The sequence below is a fragment of the Neoarius graeffei genome, chromosome 18 (genome assembly GCF_027579695.1).
Source record: "Neoarius graeffei isolate fNeoGra1 chromosome 18, fNeoGra1.pri, whole genome shotgun sequence".
Lineage (NCBI taxonomy): Eukaryota > Metazoa > Chordata > Actinopteri > Siluriformes > Ariidae > Neoarius > Neoarius graeffei.
Window position 1 is genome coordinate 53782085 of NC_083586.1, and position 20976 is coordinate 53803060.

The window sequence follows — 20976 nt, forward strand, 5'->3', positions numbered from 1 at the left end:
ATTTGTAAATCCTTTTCAACCTATAGTCAGTTGAATACAATACAAAGACATGATATTTAATATTCAAACTGAATTTTTTTTTGTTTTTTATAAATATGCTCATTTCTGAATTTGATGCCTGCAACACGTTCCAAAAAAGTTGGGACAGGGGCGTGTTTACCACTGTGTTACATCACCTTTACTGTTAACAGCACTCGGTAAATGTTTGGGAACTGCGGACACTAAATGTTAAATATTTTACTGTGAAATTCTTCCCCATTCTTGCTTGATATGAACAACAGTCAGTTGCTCAAAAGTCCAGGGTCTCTGTTGTCCTATTTTGCGCTTCATAATGCACCACATATTTTCACTGCAAAGCAGGCAGGCCAGTTTAACACCTGGATTATTTTACTACAAAGCCATGATGATGTAACACATGCAGAATGTGGCTTGGCATTACCTTGCTGGGGTGGCACGGTGGTGTAAGTGGTTAGCACTGTCACCTCACAGCAAGAAGGTTCTGGGTTTGAACCCAGTGGCCGACGGGGGCCTTTCTGTGTGGAGTTTGCATGTTCTCCCCGTGTCTGCGCGGGTTTCCTCTGGGCGCTCCGGTTTCCCCTACAGTCCAAAGACATGCAGGTTAGGCTAATTGGTAGCTCTAAATTGACCGTAGGTGTGAATGGTTGTTTGTTTGTCTCTGTGTCAGCCCTGCGATGACTGACTTAATCCAGGGTGTACCCTGCCTCTCGCCCATAGTCAGCTGGGATAGGCTCCAGCTTGCCTGTGACCCTGCACAGGATAAGCGGTTACGGATAATGGACGGATGTTCCAAAAATGCTGTACTCCTGCTGCACTCCATCATCTAGAGGTATACACATGGTGTACTTATTATGAGATGGACACTAACCCGTATGAACTTAGTTACATTTAAAACAAAGCCATTTGGCAAAAAGTTGAGGTCAAATCCCAGGTAGTGAATGTTTTTAAGCTCATCTTTACTTGGATACATGTTATTCACCATGGATATGATGATAGTTTGAGGAATTCCTGTGGTACAGCAAGCTTTTTTTTTTCCTCAATGGTTTCATCGTGTCCTAATTTTAGACTATATAACACATACATACTTTCGGATTATTCTTTATACATCTTATAAACCGGGGCTAATATCTTCTCTTCAGGAATGAGCAGTAATATATTTGTTGTACATCATTTTGATGGAAATTACAATGCTTTATAGTTTTAATGTAAGATGATATTGTAAAATTAATGACTTGTGTTTTATTGGTCATTTAAAAGTGAATGAACATTAAGATATGACTCACCCAAGTCTCATGCTCTTTGCCGAACTTCTCTCATTTTACGGCTGATTTCTTCAGATGTTCTCTCTGATGGGAGAACGTTGACCAGACACCGAACTTTATCATTTCAGCTCGGGGTTGTGCTGTATTCAGTACTCTCAGCAGTCAGTTCCTTGACAGGATTAAACTAAAAAGGAAAGAAAATGAACTCTCGGTGCATGTGCAATTATGGTGTAGGCGGGAATGCGCTACATTTATAACCCTCGATAACCCAAGGATGGATTTTGTTCAAGATTTTTGGTTAATTTTTCAACTTGTTTTTAGGATGTTTCTTAAATAAAAGTCTTTTATGGTATATTTTATGCTTTGGGTGGATTTGGGGGAAATTTCCAAGCTGGTTCAAGACTGCAACCATGTGTTTACAAAATCTCCACTATCTTATGATTTGCCATTATTTATCCTTTGCGCATGAGGTAAAACTTTAACCAAACGGTCTATGCTTCACATCTTTGGAAATGTGAACTGGATGAAATGGCAGAGAAGTTAAGGGTGAATCCGTCCCATGTTTTGGTTGCCTGGAAACAAACAGACAAGGCTAAACTGTGGTAACTAATATAATGTAACGTCACGTCATATCGTGAGCGAGTTAGATAAATGGATTAAAATCAACAATCCTTTTCACGTATTCACATGCATGATTGCTAACTTGCCTGATTATTTGTCACAAATGTTAGCTTTTGAATTATTTTTCATTAATTACCGATAATCATTAATTTCATTCATTTTGTAGAACGTTTCTGATTAAACTTTTACATCAAATTAGAACTGAATATGTATCAACTTCCTCTGTACCCCTCTGCAGTACACTAACAATGTCATTAGCTTGCACCTGTTCTGAGCAATGTTCTTCCAAACCCATCATGATAAACCGTAGGTTGTAGGTTTTGTATTGAAAACTTGAAACACATCTTGACCCTGTATTTGAAAATTTGGATGTCCAATTTTTGTAACCTTGGAAGACTGTATTAACGGAGTTGATGAAGCTGGACTTCCTGGAACCTACTGGTCCAACCAGCAAAATCCTGACATGTTTGACCTCCGAGTCACTAGGCTTGAACTCCTTTTTCAGTTCTCTCCTTTTTGACCATCATGAATAAAAATGCAAAAGGAAATATTTGATGATTCAGTTGGTCATGCAAAGGGTACAAGGTCTATTAAGGAAAAGGGAGTCTAGTTGAGGTGACCCCTCAGTGTCCTGGACATCTTTCAGTTGTAGTGCAGAAGCCAGAGACAGAAATCCTTGATTGGAGGGAATACCGTAGAACTCCAAGATTAAACACGTACAAAAGATGCAGCAACAAGTCCACAGCATACTACATTACATTACATTAATGGCATTTAGCAGACGCTGTTATCCAGAGCGACTTACAACACACCCCGAGCAGCCTGGGGAGCAGTTTGGGGTTAGGTGCCTTGCTCAAGGGCATTTCAGACATTCCTGCTGGTCCAGGGAATCAAACTTATGACCTTTTGGTCCCAAAGCTGCTTCTCTAACCTTTAGACCATGGCTTTCCCATATACATGAGGTCCAGCAAGAACTTAAGCAGGCATACAACCAATGTGCACACCTCCAAAAGTTACAGGTTTCTGATCAGAGTATTGCACCAACCCTGACAGCAAAATACAATTTCCTCACAAGCTGGAAGGTCCATTATTGCAGTGTTTCCCAAATGTTGGTACATGTACTCCTTGGGGATACGAGGGATTTGTTTTCATGAGGCCAGCCCACCACGTCTGTCCAATCCGCTGTTCCTGAATCCCAGCATAACAAAGCACTACCTACCTTCTTCCAGATACATTAGCTTGTGTCACTGTGATTGACAGTTGAGAGAAAGCGAGGATGCCCCTCCCACCCAAAGAGCATGGCCAGTTTTGGAAACACGTAAAAAAAAAAATTACATTTCATTTTTAAAACAGACCTTTTCTACATCATTATTTGTAAATTAACAGTTGGCCGACTTCAGATTCAGAACAAAATTGGTCAGATGCTACTAAATTGTATCATATCACACTGTTATCTTAGACTGTATATTAAACAGAATTGTATCGTATCGTATGGTTGCAGATTCAGTAATGTCAAATGTTCAATTCTTAATCTATGAATTTAAATCGTGTCATGTAGCAGATTCAGAAGTATCATCAAATATTGAATTGTTGCCCTATGAATTGAAATGATCAGTGAATAGCTGCTTATTATTATTATTATTAGTAGTAGTAGTAGTAGTAGTAGTAGAGCAGCGGCTACAATTATCGGCAGTCCATAATTATCGACACCTTTTCAGATTTACCAATAAAAAAAATTTTTACAAAGGTGAGTTTCAGTTACAACAGTTATTATTGGTTAATTAATCAACCGGAAGACCCCGCCCTCGCCCTTTGATCTTGTCGTCTGATGACAGCTCGTTACCGGAGATAGAATTTTTTTAGCACGATCAGCAGTTTGATGAAAACCCGGATGTCATCATCGCAGGTAAGCATGGTGGAAAGATCATGGACATGTTTTTACTGATCAAATTCACCGATATGTCATGATCTCCTTGTCGAAATCTACTTTGTTTCTTACTCTTTTATTTGACAGTCACCATTTTGTATCTAAACGCGTGTTTGAGTCACGTGAGGTGTCGATAATAGTGATCACTTTCACCGGTGTCCAGCATTATCGATACCCTGTGGAATTAAGTGACATTTACAACTGTTATGGATCGATCTTTGTGTAACATTGTTGAAGTAGATGAAGTACTTAAAAAAAAATAAGTGCTGTGATTTTTATTATAATTTTTTTCTGATTCATAACAGAATGGAATGTTTATAGAGTATTTGGAATCCAATTGCAATAAATAGAATTAGAGCAGAATTAAATTCATATCATATAAAAATTACCTACTTGAAATATTCAGATTTCTCTATTTCATTCAGAAAATATATATTTTTTGCAGTTTGTTGTAAATACCTACCACATATTACAATGTCAGTCGACATTTTATATTTTGGTTCGAGGAATGACATGCGACCTTTGACCTGGATCTCATGTGGTTACAATCTCAATTACCTGTTGACATTTATTGGTAAACGACAAAACTAGAAATTAATACAAATGATTAACAAAATGTGATGGACGAAAATACGTAGAAAGTGGAATAAAGATTTTCGGACGCAGGTTAAACATTATCAGTTCATTTGTTTACAAGCATTAAAATTACTTCATTGAAGTAAACACAGACATCCATATATTTATATAAATAATATATATTTTGTACTAAATATAAGTCTATGTAAAACATATTTTAAATAAAAACTGTTTTGTTAATACCACTACTATTATTATTATTATTATTATTATTAAATTTTTTTTTTAAATAATCATCTGGATGACGATGACTGGACAAAGGTGTAGATAATTATGGAACGGTGTCGATAACTGTGGACAAAGGTGTCTAATTATGGGATGGTGTCAAATTGTGGACAAAGGTGTCGATAACTGAACAAAGGTGTTAATTATGGAACGGTGTCGATAACTGGACAAAGGTGTCGATAATTGTGGACAGGTATCGATAACTGTGGACAAAGGTGTTGATAATTATGGAACGGTGTCGATAATTGTGGACAAAGGTGTCAATAATTATGGGCAGGTGACGATAACTGTGGACAAAGGTATCGATAATTGTGGAACGGTGTGGATAAAGGTGTTGATAATTGTTGAACGGTGTCACATGATCTGATAAGCTAAGTAATTGGGAATCAACTCCCCCGCCCGGCGGCACGGTGGTGTAGTAGTTAGCGCTGTCGCCTCACAGCAAGAAGGTCCTGGGTTCGAGCCCCGTGGCCGGTGAGGGCCTTTCTGTGCGGAGTTTGCATGTTCTCCCCGTGTCCGCGTGGGTTTCCTCCGGGTGCTCCGGTTTCCCCCACAGTCCAGAGACATGCAGGTTAGGTTAACTGGTGACTCTAAATTGACCGTAGGTGTGAATGAGAGTGTGAATGGTTGTCTGTGTCTATGTGTCAGCCCTGTGATGACCTGGCGACTTGTCCAGGGTGTACCCCGCCTTTCGCCCATAGTCAGCAGGGATAGGCTCCAGCTTGCCTGCGACCCTGTAGAAGGATAAAGCGGCTACAGATAATGAGATGAGATGAGACCCCCCCTCCCCCCCCCAGTGGAAGTTTGAGTAATTATTCATGCACAATTTACGTATTGAAAGTCTTTTCTACTTTTTCAACAGCCAAAAGATTAAGGTATCGATAATTGTAGTAGCTCTAGTAGTAGTAGTAGTAATAATATTAAATCGTATCGTAGAAGATTCAATAGTATCGTCAAATATCGAATTGTTGCATTAAAATCGAAAACGTATCGTGTGGAAGCCCGTTTGGCGGAACGGACAGTGTTGATCCGCGTTTCTGAGGGAAACATTAATCTGACGGACCGCTGTTTCACTATCGGCCGCTGATGCTCCGTCAATGTTGTCATTAAAATATTTGTCCAAAACAAATGTCTCCAGAGCATGCGGTTCCGCCTCAGCAGTGTCCATCAGGCCGAACCGGGTCAGAGCAGGACTTCACTCCGCGGTTTGTTCACGGTTAAACTCCACTTTAAAGGCAGCACAGTCGGAATAAACCCTGTACGCGCTTCTTACTGCCTTATAAGAGTTTTAAACTTCCTGAACGCTTTCTCTGCAGCTTTCCGTTAAAGAGGAGACACACCGCAGAGCTGAGAGGAGAGTGTGTGAGTCAGTGCTGGAGCAGTTTCACAGCCAGTACACAGAGGAGCTGGGAGAACTGTGGCTTCATGCAAGGTGGGACATCAGCTGGAGGAGTTTACTGCCCAAAAACAAATAAAACAAAGAATGAATTGCATGAATCTCAGAGCATTTAATGGGCATGTAGGGAATTGCACAAGCTACACACTAAGGGATGGGCGATACAGACTTAAAAGTGTATCATGATATTTTTTTTTCCATAATTAGAGCGGCCACTACAATTATCGACACTTTAACAATCTGTTGGCTGTTACAAAAGTAGAAAAGACTTTCAATATCTAAACTATGCATGAATAATTACTCAAACTTCCACTGGAAAAAAAAAGTTGATTCCCGATTACTTCGCGTATCGGATCACGCAACACCGTTCCACAATTATCGACACCTTTGTCCACAGTTATCGACATCCAGATGATTATTTATTTTGATTTATTTTTTTGGGGGGGCTTTTTTCACCTTTATTGGATAGGACAGTGTAGAGACAGGAAATGAGCGGGAGAGAGAGACGGGGAGGGATCGGGAAATGACCTCGGGTCGGAATTGAGCCCGGGTCCCCGGATTTATGGTATGGCGCCTTATCCACCTGAGCTACGACACCCCCATTATTTATTTTTTTTTAAATCATTGGTATGTGGTATTACGTTCACAAAACATAGTTTTTATTTAAAATTTGTTTTCCATAGACTTACACTACCGTTCAAAAGTTTGGGGTCACCCAGACAATGTTGTGTTTTCCATGAAAAGTCACACTTTTATTTACCACCATAAGTTGTAAAATGAATAGAAAATATAGTCAAGACATTTTTCTGGCCATTTTGAGCATTTAATCGACCCCACAAATGTGATGCTCCAGAAACTCAATCTGCTCAAAGGAAGGTCAGTTTTATAGCTTCTCTAAAGAGCTCAACTGTTTTCAGCTGTGCTAACATGATTGTACAAGGGTTTTCTAATCATCCATTAGCCTTCTGAGGCAATGAGCAAACACATTGTACCATTAGAACACTGGAGTGAGAGTTGCTGGAAATGGGCCTCTATACACCTATGGAGATATTGCACCAAAAACCAGACATTTGCAGCTAGAATAGTCATTTACCACATTAGCAATGTATAGAGTGGATTTCTGATTAGTTTAAAGTGATCTTCATTGAAAAGAACAGTGCTTTTCTTTCAAAAATAAGGACATTTCAAAGTGACCCCAAACTTTTGAACGGTAGTGTATATTTAGTACAAAATATATTTTATTATAAATATAAATATATGGATGTCGGTGTGTACGTAAATGAGGAAGTAATTCTAATGTTTGTAAACAAATGAACTGATAATGTTTAACCTACGTCAGAAAATCTTTTTGTTCCACTTTCTACCCGCTTTCTAAGTATTTTCGTAGATCATCCGTTGTTGTTTGTATTCATTTCTAGTTTTGTCGTTTACCAATAAATGTCAACAGGCAATCGACGTTGTAACCACATGAACATCCAGGTCAAAGGTCGCAGGTCATTCCTCGAGCCAAAATATAAAATGTCTACTGATGTTGTAATATGTGGTAGATATTTACAACAAACTGCAAACAAAAAAAAAGTTATGAACGGAGTAGAAACATCTGAATATTTCAAGCATGTATTTTTTTTATATGCTCGGAATTTAATTCTGCTCTAATTCTATTTATTGCAATCGGATTCCAAATACTCTATAAACATTCCATTCTGTTATGAATCAGGAAAAAAAATTATGATAAATCACAGCACTTTTTTTTTTAAAAGTACTTCATCTACTTCAACAGTGTTACACAAAGATCGATCCATAACAGTTGTAAATGTCACTTAACTCCACAGGGTGTCGATAATGGCGGACACCGGTGAAAGTGATCACTATTATCGACACCTCACGTGACTTCTCAAACGCGTGTTTAGATACAAAATGGCGACTGTCAAATGAAAGAGTCAGAAACAAAGTAGGTTTCAACAAGGAGATCATGAAATATCAGTGAATTTGATCAGTAAAAACACGTCCATGATCTTTCCACCATGCTTACCTGCGATGATGACGTCTGGGTTTTCATCAAACTGCTGATCGTGCTAAAAAAAATTCCATCTCAGGTAACGAGCTGTGTCATCAGACGACAAGATCAAAGGGTGAGGCGGTTCTTCTGGTTGATTAATTAACCAATAATAACTGTTGTAACTGAAACTCACCTTTGTAAAATTGTTTTTTTATGGTCAGTCTGAAAAGGTGTCGATAATTATAGCTGCTGCTCTATGTGTATATGGATTGATAGATACTTTATCCATCCTGAAGGAAATTAAGGCATCCAGTAGCCTATATGACACACACACATGCAAAAAAAACTGCTCACAGAAGACAATTGCAAGAAGATCACAGATTCTCGGCAGTATGCCTCGTGGAAGTGGTGCAGTAGGATGCTATGGTACAACCCCGATTCCAGAAAAGTTGGGACAAAGTACAAATTGTAAATAAAAACGGAATGCAATAATTTACAAATCTCAAAAACTGATATTGTATTCACAATAGAACATAGACAACATATCAAATGTCAAAAGTGAGACATTTTGAAATTTCATGCCAAATATTGGCTCATTTGAAATTTCATGACAGCAACACATCTCAAAAAAAGTTGGGACAGGGGCAATAAGAGGCTGGAAAAGTTAAAGGTACAAAAAAGGAACAGCTGGAGGACCAAATTTCAACTCATTAGGTCAATTGGCAATAGGTCATTAACATGACTGGGTATAAAAAGGGTCATTCCGTGCCAACTCACCTAAGGGTCCCCACATCACCGTCTCAGATTTTGCTCAAAAAATTCTATAATCAAGAATCATATGTTTGTACCACACATGCAAAATATTAGCTCCCAATTCATTGTAGTTTTGGAACTACAGGCCTTTGAAATTTTGATGTCAAAATACCACATGACGAAATGGCTCTTTCCCCAACTTCAGAGACCCATAACTTTTTATTGCAGCTATCTAGACAGTTGTGTTTGCAGATTCTTACTGAATGATACCCACTCTTTTCAAATCTGTTGCCACAAAGCCTCTGAAGGACATACGTTTTGCATAATGGGAAGCCAAAAATGACGTTTTGGCCAAAATCACTTAAAATTCATTAAAACTCTAGGGGGCATAGTAGAAATATGAAGCTAGTTAGATTTTTTTCCTCACTACATAGTATTTTTAGGGTTGTTATCTGTTCACAGAAACATATTTTGCCATGAAATTTCAATTCCTGAATTTAAAAAACATTTTTTAACATCTTACGTCCTTTCCGAGGGGGCTAAAATAGGGCATTTTTGCCATCTTATTTGGTCATGTGGCTAGGGGTTTAGGATCTTCTAATTTTTTGTGAAGATGCTCTCATATAAGATGTAACTACTCCCTGATTTTTTTTAACAAACACCCCTTGCTTCATATTTTAATAATTTGTTTTGTACATGGACAGTTTCATCATTTTTCACTTTTTTCCACATTCAGAACTCTGTAACTCTAAATTGGAAGATTCCTGCTAGCAGCTATTTCAGATTTACATACACTGACACACAAATTTTCATATTTTAGTAGTAGTATGCCCAAGAAATTCATATTTTTCTTTCTATTGGGACCTAAAAACAGCTATTTGGCCAAAAATGACAAAAACGCTGGGCAGCTTTTAATAAACAAGGGAATAATGAAGGGGTGTTTTGCACACAAATTAAGGCTTATAAGAACCTAATCTAGGCATACACATTTCCTGAACAACTTTTACTGTATTGTATAGTATTTTTTGCAATTAGAAAATTTTAGGTATAATTGCAATTTTTGTTGAATATCCTTGGAAAATATAGAAAAATAACAACAAAATTCTGGAGTAGTATTTTTAATATACTTCAAGGTTGTGTAAGCACAAAACATTTAGCAATGAGGTTTTATTTACATATTAACACATTCAATGATCCATGATCATGATGTTGAAAAACATCACAAGATTTGTACATAATTTAAAGTCAAATATGGGCATCCGTGATAATGGGTAATTCATTCACAGGCAGTACAGTTTCATGTGATGTGCTAAGACACTCATAAACTGTCATCTAGTAGTACATAAGTTAAAACTTAAGTCTTTCACAAGTTTGAAGTCATCCTCTGTTAGTTGGTATTGGCGTCCCCCACTTTTTATGTTTGGGGCCTCTACCACACAAAGGACATGAAGCAAAGGCACCCAACATTCATCTTTCCTGCTTTGTGGTGGCCATGAGAATGTGTTGCCTCGTCCTTGTCTCATGAAATTGACATACACATCATTTTCTTCTTCATTTCTGGTGACAATATTTCCAATGTACCATTTTCTGTCATAAACACAGGCAATATATTTGCCCGGCTGGTACATATTTGGTGCAGATTGGGACATTTGGCTTGGGGCCTGTAACTGGGACTGTAAAACTGGTGTGGTTTCAGGTCCTATGTCCACTACCGATGATGGTACCACATCAGAAGAAACCCTTCTCATCTCCAGCTGAGTGGGTGCAATTGGGCTAAGGATATCATTGCTAATATATATATATATATATATATATATATATATATATATATATATATATATATGGATAGAAAAAGTCACCACATCTTTAATTTATGAAGAAAATAGCCCATTCCCTCCAGAACTTGAAAAATATCAAGTCAACATTTTTGTCATTTTTGGCCAAATAGCTGTTTTTAGGTCCCAATAGAAAGAAAAATATGAATTTCTTGGGCATACTACTACTAAAATATGAAAATTTGTATGTCAGTGTATGTAAATCTGAAATAGCTGCTAGTAGGAATTTTCCAATGTAGAGTTACAGAGTTCTGAATGTGGAAAAAAGTGAAAAATGATGAAACTGTCCATGTACAAAACAAATTATTAAAATATGAAGCAAGGGGCGTTTGTTAAAAAAAATCAGGGAGTAGTTACATCTTATATGAGAGCATCTTCACAAAAAATTAGAAGATCCTAAACCCCTAGCCACATTACCAAATAAGATGGCAAAAATGCCCTATTTTAGCCCCCTCGGAAAGGACGTAAGATGTTAAAAAATTTTTTAAAAATTCAGGAATATAATTTTCATCCCAAAATATGTTTCTGTGAACAGATAACAACCCTACAATTACTATGTAATGAGGAAAAAAATCTAACTAGTTTCATATTTCTACTAGGCCCCTTAGAGTTTTAATGAATTTTAAGCGATTTTGGCCAAAATGCCATTTTTGGCTTCCTATTATGCAAAAAGTATGTCCTTCAGAGGCTTTCTGGCAACAGATTTGAAAAGAGTGGGTATCATTCAGTAAGAATCTGCACACACAACTTTCTAGATAGCTGCAATAAAAAGTTATGGGTCTCTGAAGTTGGGGAAAGAGCCAATTTCGACGTGGTGTTTTGACATCAATATTTCAAAGGCCTGTAGTTCCAAAACTACAACATAATTGGGGGCTAATATTTTGCATGTGTGGTACAAACATATGATTCTTGATTAGAGAATTTTTTGAGTAAAATCTGAGACGGTGATGTGGGGGAGTTCCTGAAATTTAGGTGAGTTGGCACGGAATGACCCAAAAGAGCATCTTGGAGTGGCAGTGGCTCTCAGAAGTAAAGATGGGAAGAGGATCACCAATCCCCCTAATTCTGCGCCAACAAATAGTGGAGCAATATCAGAAAGGAGTTCGACAGTGTAAAATTGCAAAGAGTTTGAACATATCATCATCTACAGTGCATAATATCATCAAAAGATTCAGAGAATCTGGAAGAATCTCTGTGCGTAAGGGTCAAGGCCGGAAAACCATACTGGGTGCCCGTGATCTTCGGGCCCTTAGATGGCACTGCCTCACATACAGGCATGCTTCTGTATTGGAAATCACAAAATGGGCTCAGGAATATTTCCAGAGAACATTATCTGTGAACACAATTCACCGTGCCATCCGCCGTTGCCAGCTAAAACTCTATAGTTCAAAGAAGAAGCTGTATCTAAACATGATCGAGAAGCGCAGATGTCTTCTCTGGGCCAAGGCTCATTTAAAATGGACTGTGGCAAAGTGGAAAACTGTTCTGTGGTCAGACGAATCAAAATTTGAAGTTCTTTATGGAAATCAGGGACGCCGTGTCATTCGGACTAAAGAGGGGAAGGACAACCCAAGTTGTTATCAGCGCTCAGTTCAGAAGCCTGCATCTCTGATGGTATGGGGTTGCATTAGTGCATGTGGCATGGGCAGCTTACACATCTGGAAAGACACCATCAATGCTGAAAGGTATATCCAGGTTCTAGAGCAACATATGCTCCCATCCAGACGACGTCTCTTTCAGAGAAGACCTTGCATTTTCCAACATGACAATGCCAAGCCACATACTGCATCAATTACAGCATCATGGCTGCGTAGAAGAAGGGTCCGGGTACTGAACTGGCCAGCCTGCAGTCCAGATCTTTCACCCATAGAAAACATTTGGCGCATCATAAAACGGAAGATACGACAAAAATGACCTAAGACCATTGAGCAACTAGAATCCTACATTAGACAAGAATGGGTTAACATTCCTATCCCTAAACTTGAGCAACTTGTCTCCTCAGTCCCCAGACGTTTACAGACTGTTGTAAAGAGAAAAGGGGATGTCTCACAGTGGTAAACATGGCCTTGTCCCAACTTTTTTGAGATATGTTGTTGTCATGAAATTTAAAATCACCTAATTTTTCTCTTTAAATGATACATTTTCTCAGTTTAAACATTTGATATGTCATCTATGTTCTATTCTGAATAAAATATGGAATTTTGAAACTTCCACATCATTGCAGTCAGTTTTTATTTACAATTTGTACTTTGTCCCAACTTTTTTGGAATCGGGGTTGTAGAATAGAATGCAAACAGCAATAGAGATTAACTATACCAATCCTTTAAGACCCGTAAACAAATACTAGAGTTAAAAGATTAAAAAAAAAAAAAGGTTGTACATAGGTTGTACATCACCAGTAAAAGAAGAAAGACAGTATGCTGCTTGGATGTGGTGAGGACAGAGAATGGAATTATGCCCAAAAGTCCATTTCACCCCTGTCCTCCTGTGCTGAGTTGAACAGCTGGATGGGACAAAGGACCTCCTCAACTTATCTGTTGAGCATGACAGCGACAGAAGTCTGCCACTAAACATGCTCCTCTGTCTGGTGAATGTGCTCTACAGGGGGTGGTGGTCATTGTCCATTATTGACAGCAGCTTGTTCAGGGTCCTCTTCTCCACCACTGATGTCAATCCCAACACCAGTGTAAAAAGAACCATTCAACGCTATCTTTTTTTTGTCCAAGAGTCTCATCAGTGTACGGTTTTAAGAGCCGTGCAAACGTGTAACCATCATCAAATAATAAGCTAGACCAATTAGATCAGCTATTTTACATTACATTACATTACAGGCATTTAGCAGACGCTCTTATCCAGAGTGATGTACAACAGAACCCTGATATACCCACAGCATCGAGCAGCCTAGGGAACAGTTAGGGGTTAGGTGCCTTGCTCAAGGGCACTTCAGCCAATCCTGCTCGTCCAGGGAATCAAACCAGCGACCTTTTGGTCCCTTCTCTATCCTTTAGGTCATGGCTTCCCCAGATAATATATAGATTTAGGCACTGCGTAAAAGTGGAGCTCCCATCTGTTTCTCGGTTGTCGAATTTTCTGATATCATAGCCAGCCTCTTTTGTTTTATTTCTTTACCGGCTATAACACTGGCCACTAAGCGGTATGTATGACTGGCATTTACTAACACTGGCCACTAGGTGGTGTGCGTGAGTGGCAATTACTAACACTGGCCACTAGGCGGTGTGTATGACTGGCAATTACTAACTGGTCTCTTGGTGGTGTGCGTGACTGGCAATTACTAACGCTGGCCACTAGGTGGTGTTTAGGACTGGTAATAACTAACACTGGCCACTAGGCGGTGTGTACGACTGGTAATTACTAACACTGGCCACTAGGCGGTGTTTAGAACTGGTAATTAGTAACACTGGCCACTAGGCGGTGTGTATGACTGGTAATTAGTAACACTGGCCACTAGGCGGTGTGTATGACTGGTAATTACTAACACTGGCCACTAGGCGGTGTGTATGGCTGGTAATTACTAACACTGGCCACTAGGCGGAGTGTATGACTGGTAATTACTAACACTGGCCACTAGGCGGTGTGTATGACTGGTAATTACTAACACTGGCCACTAGGCGGTGTGTATGACTGGTAATTACTAACACTGGCCACTAGGCGGTGTGTATGACTGGTAATTACTAACACTGGCCACTAGGCGGTGTGTATGACTGGTAATTACTAACACTGGCCACTAGGCGTTGTGTATGACTGGTAATTACTAACACTGGCCACTAGGCGGTGTGTATGACTGGTAATTACTAACACTGGCCACTAGGCGGTGTGTATGACTGGTAATTACTAACACTGGCCACTAGGCGGTGTGTATGACTGGTAATTACTAACACTGGCCACTAGGCGGTGTGTATGACTGGTAATTACTAACACTGGCCACTAGGCGGTGTGTATGACTGGTAATTATTAACACTGGCCACTAGGCGGTGTGTATGATAGCCTTTTTTTTACATGCTCATATAAGAGTATTTTAAAGAACTTAACATTACATCTCACATGTAGTCAAAAACATAAAACAAACAAGACAAACACAAAGAAAGAAAAAGAGAAAGAAAGAACAAAGAAAAAAACTGCCATCTACATAGCCAAGTCTCTTTGTACTAACACAACTACCACAGACAATAAAAATAGGACAGTAATTTCATTTCTACATGTACAAGGGCTGTTAGATAAAATTGCAGATAATATTTTTAAGGACAATTGCTTTCTTACTTGTCATTTTATTAAGTGAATTCCAGTATGTATTAAATTCTGTTTTAAATACTATAAAGTGAGGGAACATTTTTAGCTTTCTGGTTTTATGAATAAAGAATTTATCTAAAATTATAACAACATTCACCATGTAATTCTCTTCTGAGTTTCCCCTTGTAGCGCCAAAAATAATTTCTTCAGCTGTAAGTCTAGGTCCAGATATTGCCAACCAGTTCTTCACAGCAACCCAAAAACTTTGTGTTACCAAACAATCACTGAAAATGTGTACAGTTGCATCTGTTTCTTTCTTACAGAACACACATAGCTCTATATGATAGCCTTTTATTATCCCACAAGGAGAAATTTACATTGTTACAGCAGCACAATATCTCATCTCATCTCATTATCTGTAGCCGCTTTATCCTGTTCTACAGGGTCGCAGGCAAGCTGGAGCCTATCCCAGCTGACTACGGGCAAAAGGTGGGGTACACCCTGGACAAGTCACCAGGTCATCACAGGGCTGACACATAGACACAGACAACCATTCACACTCACATTCACACCTACGGTCAATTTAGAGTCACCAGTTAACCTAACCTGCATGTCTTTGGACTGTGGGGGAAACCGGAGCACCCGGAGGAAACCCACGCGGACACGGGGAGAACATGCAAACTCCGCAAAGAAAGGCCCTCGCCGGCCACGGGGCTCGAACCCGGACCTTCTTGCTGTGAGGCGACAGCGCTAACCACTACACCACCGTGCTGACTCAGCACAATACATAAAGAGAAAAAGATAAGGCAGTGAAGTAGTGCAAAAGTACTAAGTACACAAAAAGGATATATATAAAAGAAATAAACTACAAATTTAGAGATAATAAATTAACAGGTTTGCACATGTATAGTTAGTATAAGTGTATTACAAAGGTGGTATTGCACATGTAAGTATTGCACAGATATTGCCAGTATTGCACAAGTAAGTCGGTATATTGCACAAGAGCCATTTTAACCATGTGTAGCTCGCAGTTTGCTGTAAAGTACTGATGCTGATAGTCAGTGCATACAGTATACATTCAGAGGGGTTTCTATGGATGTAGAAGTGATCTGGACAGTATTGTTGATTATTGTGAGGATCGTCTGGTGCTGTGCTTGGCGAGGTGCTGGTTGTACAGTCTCACAGCAGCAGGTAGGAAGGAGCTGCTGTATCTCTCCTTAACACACCGCAGATGGAGGAGCCGGTCACTGAAGGAGCTGCCCAGTGCTGCTACTGTCTCCTGCAGTGGATGGGAGGCGTTCGCCATTAAGGATGACAACTTGGCCAACATCCTCCTCTCCCCCACTACATCCACTGAGTCCAGTGCACAGCCCAGGACAGATCCTGCCTTCCGAATCAGTTTGTTCAGTTTTTTTCCTCTCTGCTGTTGTGACACTGCTTCCCCAACAGACAACTCCAGAGAATATGGCTGATGCCACCACAGAGCAGTGGCGGCTGGTAGTCTTTCAAACAGGGGAGGCTGGTCGGTTACGATATTTCCAGATTTTAAAAGAAAAAACACATCAGTTTTGCCCATACTCTTGCCTCTGATCTGGCTGATTGTTGGCAGGGTCACAAACTGTGAAATAACAGGTTCTTTTGGCCCATTAGCATACTGTCCAATATACATGATGGTGGTGTTGGGGGGGTATATTTTAACATTTTATATTTTGTTTAAAAATTGACCTCGGCTGTGTTTTTGTTTAAAAATGTTTTCCAAATTATAGCGGTGTTTAATTCATATCCAGAAAAACATATATTCCAATATAATATACTCAGCATAAACATTTTAAATAGATTCTATATTTTTGGTCCATCCATGACATATTACTAAAGTAGCCTATTTACTGTTGTTGATGTGGGTCACTTGCTGTTAGCCAATTCACTTTCTCGTACCAGGAGAGCTGAAAGGAACGAGTATTATTCCCTACCTTTTTCACCAAGTCAATTTGAGGCGTTGGTCTACCCTGCTCTTTAATTTTATCCTCGAAAGGAAGACTGGCAAATGGCTTCGCCAAAATTAAATCAGCAATGCTTAGCATCCGTGCGCAGCTTTCTTGCTAGCTGACTAGCCCCCTCAAGTTCAGTCACTCAAATAAACAAAATTTCTGGAACTAAGATAGCAAACTTGACAACACTATATTTACACTTTATTTACAATGAAAATATATACAAACTAAAAAAGCTGGTAGAAACCGTATGTAATGAATGAAATCAAAATGTAAGCCAATCTCTTACAATACACCACAGCACTTGCGAATCCGCATGGGACTGAACTGATGTTGCCAGATACTGCTGACGTTATCCAGCCCAAAATATGTTCAAAACCCGCCAAAATGCACTTAAAACCGCCCAATTTGGCAGGAAATCGCCCAATCTGGCAACACTGTACCGCTGCCTGTCTATAGTTGAAAGGAGCTGTCAAGCAAAGAAAATATCCGGCCGCTTTCACCAATCACCAGTCTCCTCACGGAAACTGCCATGTCCCTCCCAATGTGAAGCTCGGAGTCCGTGGGCGGGCATTTTCTCAGTATTTGTCCAATAACCATCTTGCATTTTGAGATTGAAAAGCGCATAGCTCCCAAATGCCGTTGAAGTCCATTGAGGCTGGGAGTCCGTGAGACTCCGTGGGCGGGCATTTTCGCAGTATTTGTCCAATAATCATCTTGCATTTTGAGATTGACAAGCACATAGCTCCCAATCCACTGAGGCTGGGCTGCATTGCGCTGTCACAAGGGGGAAAAACTCACGCACACATTAGGCGAACTGGGGAAAGTTATAACGGAATGATTTCGCACTGTAGTTGGGTTGAGCACATATATTTCTATGATTCTGGATCTGAAATAGCAGTTATAAGGTCGGCTATAACATAAGCCTAGCGCAATTCATCCTGCACGATGTTCGTCATTTTTAGAGGAGGCTGAGCCTCCCTCGTTGTCTTAGAGCAATCGCTCATGCCACAGAGTCATAAAGAGTCCAGAAGTGGACCCTGAACTCCAAAGGCCCTGAGCCTCCTCAGCAGGTGGAGTCTGCTCTGGCCTTTCTTGGACTGTGTGTGTGATCAGTCCAGTCCAGTTTACTGTTCAGATGAACACCCAGGTACTTGTAGCTCTTAATGATCTCAATGACCTTTCCCTGAATGTTCACTGGGATAGGTGAAGAGAACCTCGTCCTGTGGAAATCCACCACCAGTTCCTTGGTTTTACTTGTATATGACTGGTAATTACTAACACTGGCCACTAGGCGGTGTGTAGGACTGGTAATTATTACTAACGCTGGTATGGTGGAGGCACGCACAGGACCGAAACCATCAGAAAACAACTCGATGGGTTTCTTCATGTATCCATACTCTATGCCTATGGGGCTCCGCTATTATAGACGAAACTCATTTTTTTGGGGGATTACTTCTTCCTCCTTGTCCAGGCTTGGACTCCTTGAGCTCCTTTTTTTTTTTTCTACCATGCTTGTTCTTATGAGATAGTGAGACACCCACATTGTGTCATGGAACGACAAGTTCTTATTACGAGTACAGAGGAACTGTACTGGCACAACATGACACAGCCTGACCACATACTTACGACAAAGAACATCAGCGCTATCGTAAATTACTTCTCAAGTCCAGATTCTTAGGTCTGTCGTTTCTTTGTTGGCTTAATCAAGTTACCCTTCTCACAGAAATGAAGCAGACTGAGAGCAATGTATGCAATTAATTTGACTGACAGGTGAAGGGTTCATGCTGTTAAACCCACGTTGGAAAGTTATTTTCTGACAACAGCAAGTCCCAGTGCTGAATTCCTCTTACACCACAGCGATTCGCTGTTAAAAGTGTGAAAACGCCATGAAACATGTTACATTAAACAGTTATTCCTTCATCAGCCTCCTTTTTTTTTCCTCATTAATACAAACCTGTGATTTGAAGCTGCTGTGATTGAAAATAAATCAGCACCTTCTGAGAAAATCAGCACACGTGAGTACTGCATATACCGTATGTATGCTGACACGGAGTTGATAAGTGCACACAAATGAAAATGCTGAGAGCAGGATAAATTCAGGACATGCTGACCGATAAGCAAGGACGCGGTATCCTAATGGGCTCCCTGGGCAGCTGCCCAGGGCCTCAGCCACTAGGGGGCCTCGGAGGTAGCGAGATCGGAAAATATGAAACGATATTTTCAGAAGTTTTGATCATATTGATAACATTTTTGATGCATTTCGCCACCCGTAAGGAAGCCCACCTTGTCCCGTCGTATAAATCACCCGTCATTGTCAATACGATCACTGTCCACCATGTCTTCACACGCTACGCCAGCTTGAGTTCAATGATTGAATTAATGACTTCGCTTTCCAGAAAAGTAGGAAAGTGCCCTTGTAAGTTGACCCATGGCTGTCAAACTGAATGCGCAAAGCTGTGTGCCACTGCTGTTTGGGACATTACGTGTGTGAAAGGATGAAATGTTTCACATAGCCTAAAGGCCCGGTCACACAGCGCTTTACGGCTTTATCACGGCCAAAACCCGTCAAAAAGTGCTCTCCCATGAAGCAGACGATATTGTTCGTGTTGATGTCGAAGTTAAGACGTGTTACAGTCGATATACAGACGTGACAGGACGCAGGGGAAAATCGGAACGGTGTCGGACGCGGCAAAAAGTTTTGGACTGCTCAAAACTTTAGACCGCGGACAACCACGGCCGGCACACGTGGTAAAGACGTGCAACACAGGTGAAAAACACGTGATAATCAGTGTCCCGGCCGTTATTAAAACTTGGGGAGACGTGGTAAGACGCGAAAGTTTGGCGGTCTATCACGGGCAGAGCACGGTCATCGGACGGGTGTTACGCGTTGGTATCACGGGATATAGCGTGTGTTTAGCGGCTTATCACTGAGAAATGGATTTTTCTGCGTACATAGCACTGTCTAAGCCCGTTAAACGACGTCTCAAGTTCTAAATTCGATTGATCACTGTCTAATCACTTCTGCATCACTTCTGATTTGCGGCATGTAAATACCGTAATTTTCTGAGACCTCGGCACTTGCAGTCTAGATGTCAAGGGGTGAACATGAACCCTCAACGCTGTGATGTCCTCATCTTAATGCTCCAGCACCAACAGAACCAACTGATACAGGCTCAACATATCCTACCGCTTTTATATGCGCAACAAGCCGCTCTTCCAACGACGCTGAGCCGCGGTTACCCGTGATTTGGCAGTGCTATGGCAGTGAAACAGCCGCCGACGGCCATACCCCGTACAAAGCACGGCAAAGCCAAAATTGACCAAAAATTACCACTTACGACCACGTCCACCAGATTTTTGTATCTTTTTGTACGTGATATAGACGCGGAGTGCTGTGTGACCGGGCCTTAACATTTTGAGATTTATTTCTGAGAAGCAATAGCCTGGCAAGCCAGACTAAATGTGAATATTTAGTCTGGCCTCGATCCGTAGACATTTCCGAAGCGGGTAGGAGGAACAAACCACTGTCTTTCAAACCCTGTCTGTGCGTATAGGCCAACGCTCTGACCAATCAGCGCAACAGTGACTGTGACGTAGTCAGAGCGACAGAAAGCAGTGGGGGAGGCCTTGAAATAAATAATTTTTCAAAATGCGTATTAATTAATAAACAGGTTCTAGATATTAAGAAGTTTGGAGATAATGACCACAAGTTTGGAGTCTGTACCACATACACTCATTTTTTTTTTCCAAGTGTTTTTCAAGGGTTTGCTTAAACTGTTTTTGAGAGTTTTTATTTAGTGGTGTTTGGTGAAATAATTTCCCTTAAATTTAAAATAACGGGAAAATAAGAAACAATCAAAAAGTAATGTTTCAAAGCTGTTTATTAATTCTTCGTACTGCACAAACTAGCCCCATCCTTTTGGCTACGAGCGGAGCCAGCTGGTAGATCAGACTTTTGCCATAGCCGGTCGGCAAAACAGCGAAAACGTCCTTCTTGAAAAGGAATGAGCGGAGAGCCTCTTCCTGCTCATGTTTCAACGAAAACTCCAAGTCTAATTCTTCTAA

General features: G+C 40.3%; 1 protein-coding gene across 2 annotated transcripts in view; it reads left to right on the forward strand.

The window, feature by feature from the left end:
• The first annotated feature begins 5761 nt into the window (after positions 1 to 5761).
• Positions 5762 to 20976, forward strand: part of nsun3 (NOP2/Sun RNA methyltransferase 3) — a 55266-nt gene continuing 40051 nt past the window's right edge. For both annotated transcript variants that reach the window (XM_060899011.1, XM_060899013.1), the window contains exons 1-2: positions 5762 to 5894; positions 6006 to 6121. In XM_060899011.1, coding sequence (XP_060754994.1) covers positions 5787 to 5894; positions 6006 to 6121 — 224 coding nt within the window. In that variant the 5' untranslated portion in view covers positions 5762 to 5786. The remainder of the gene's footprint in view (positions 5895 to 6005; positions 6122 to 20976) is intronic.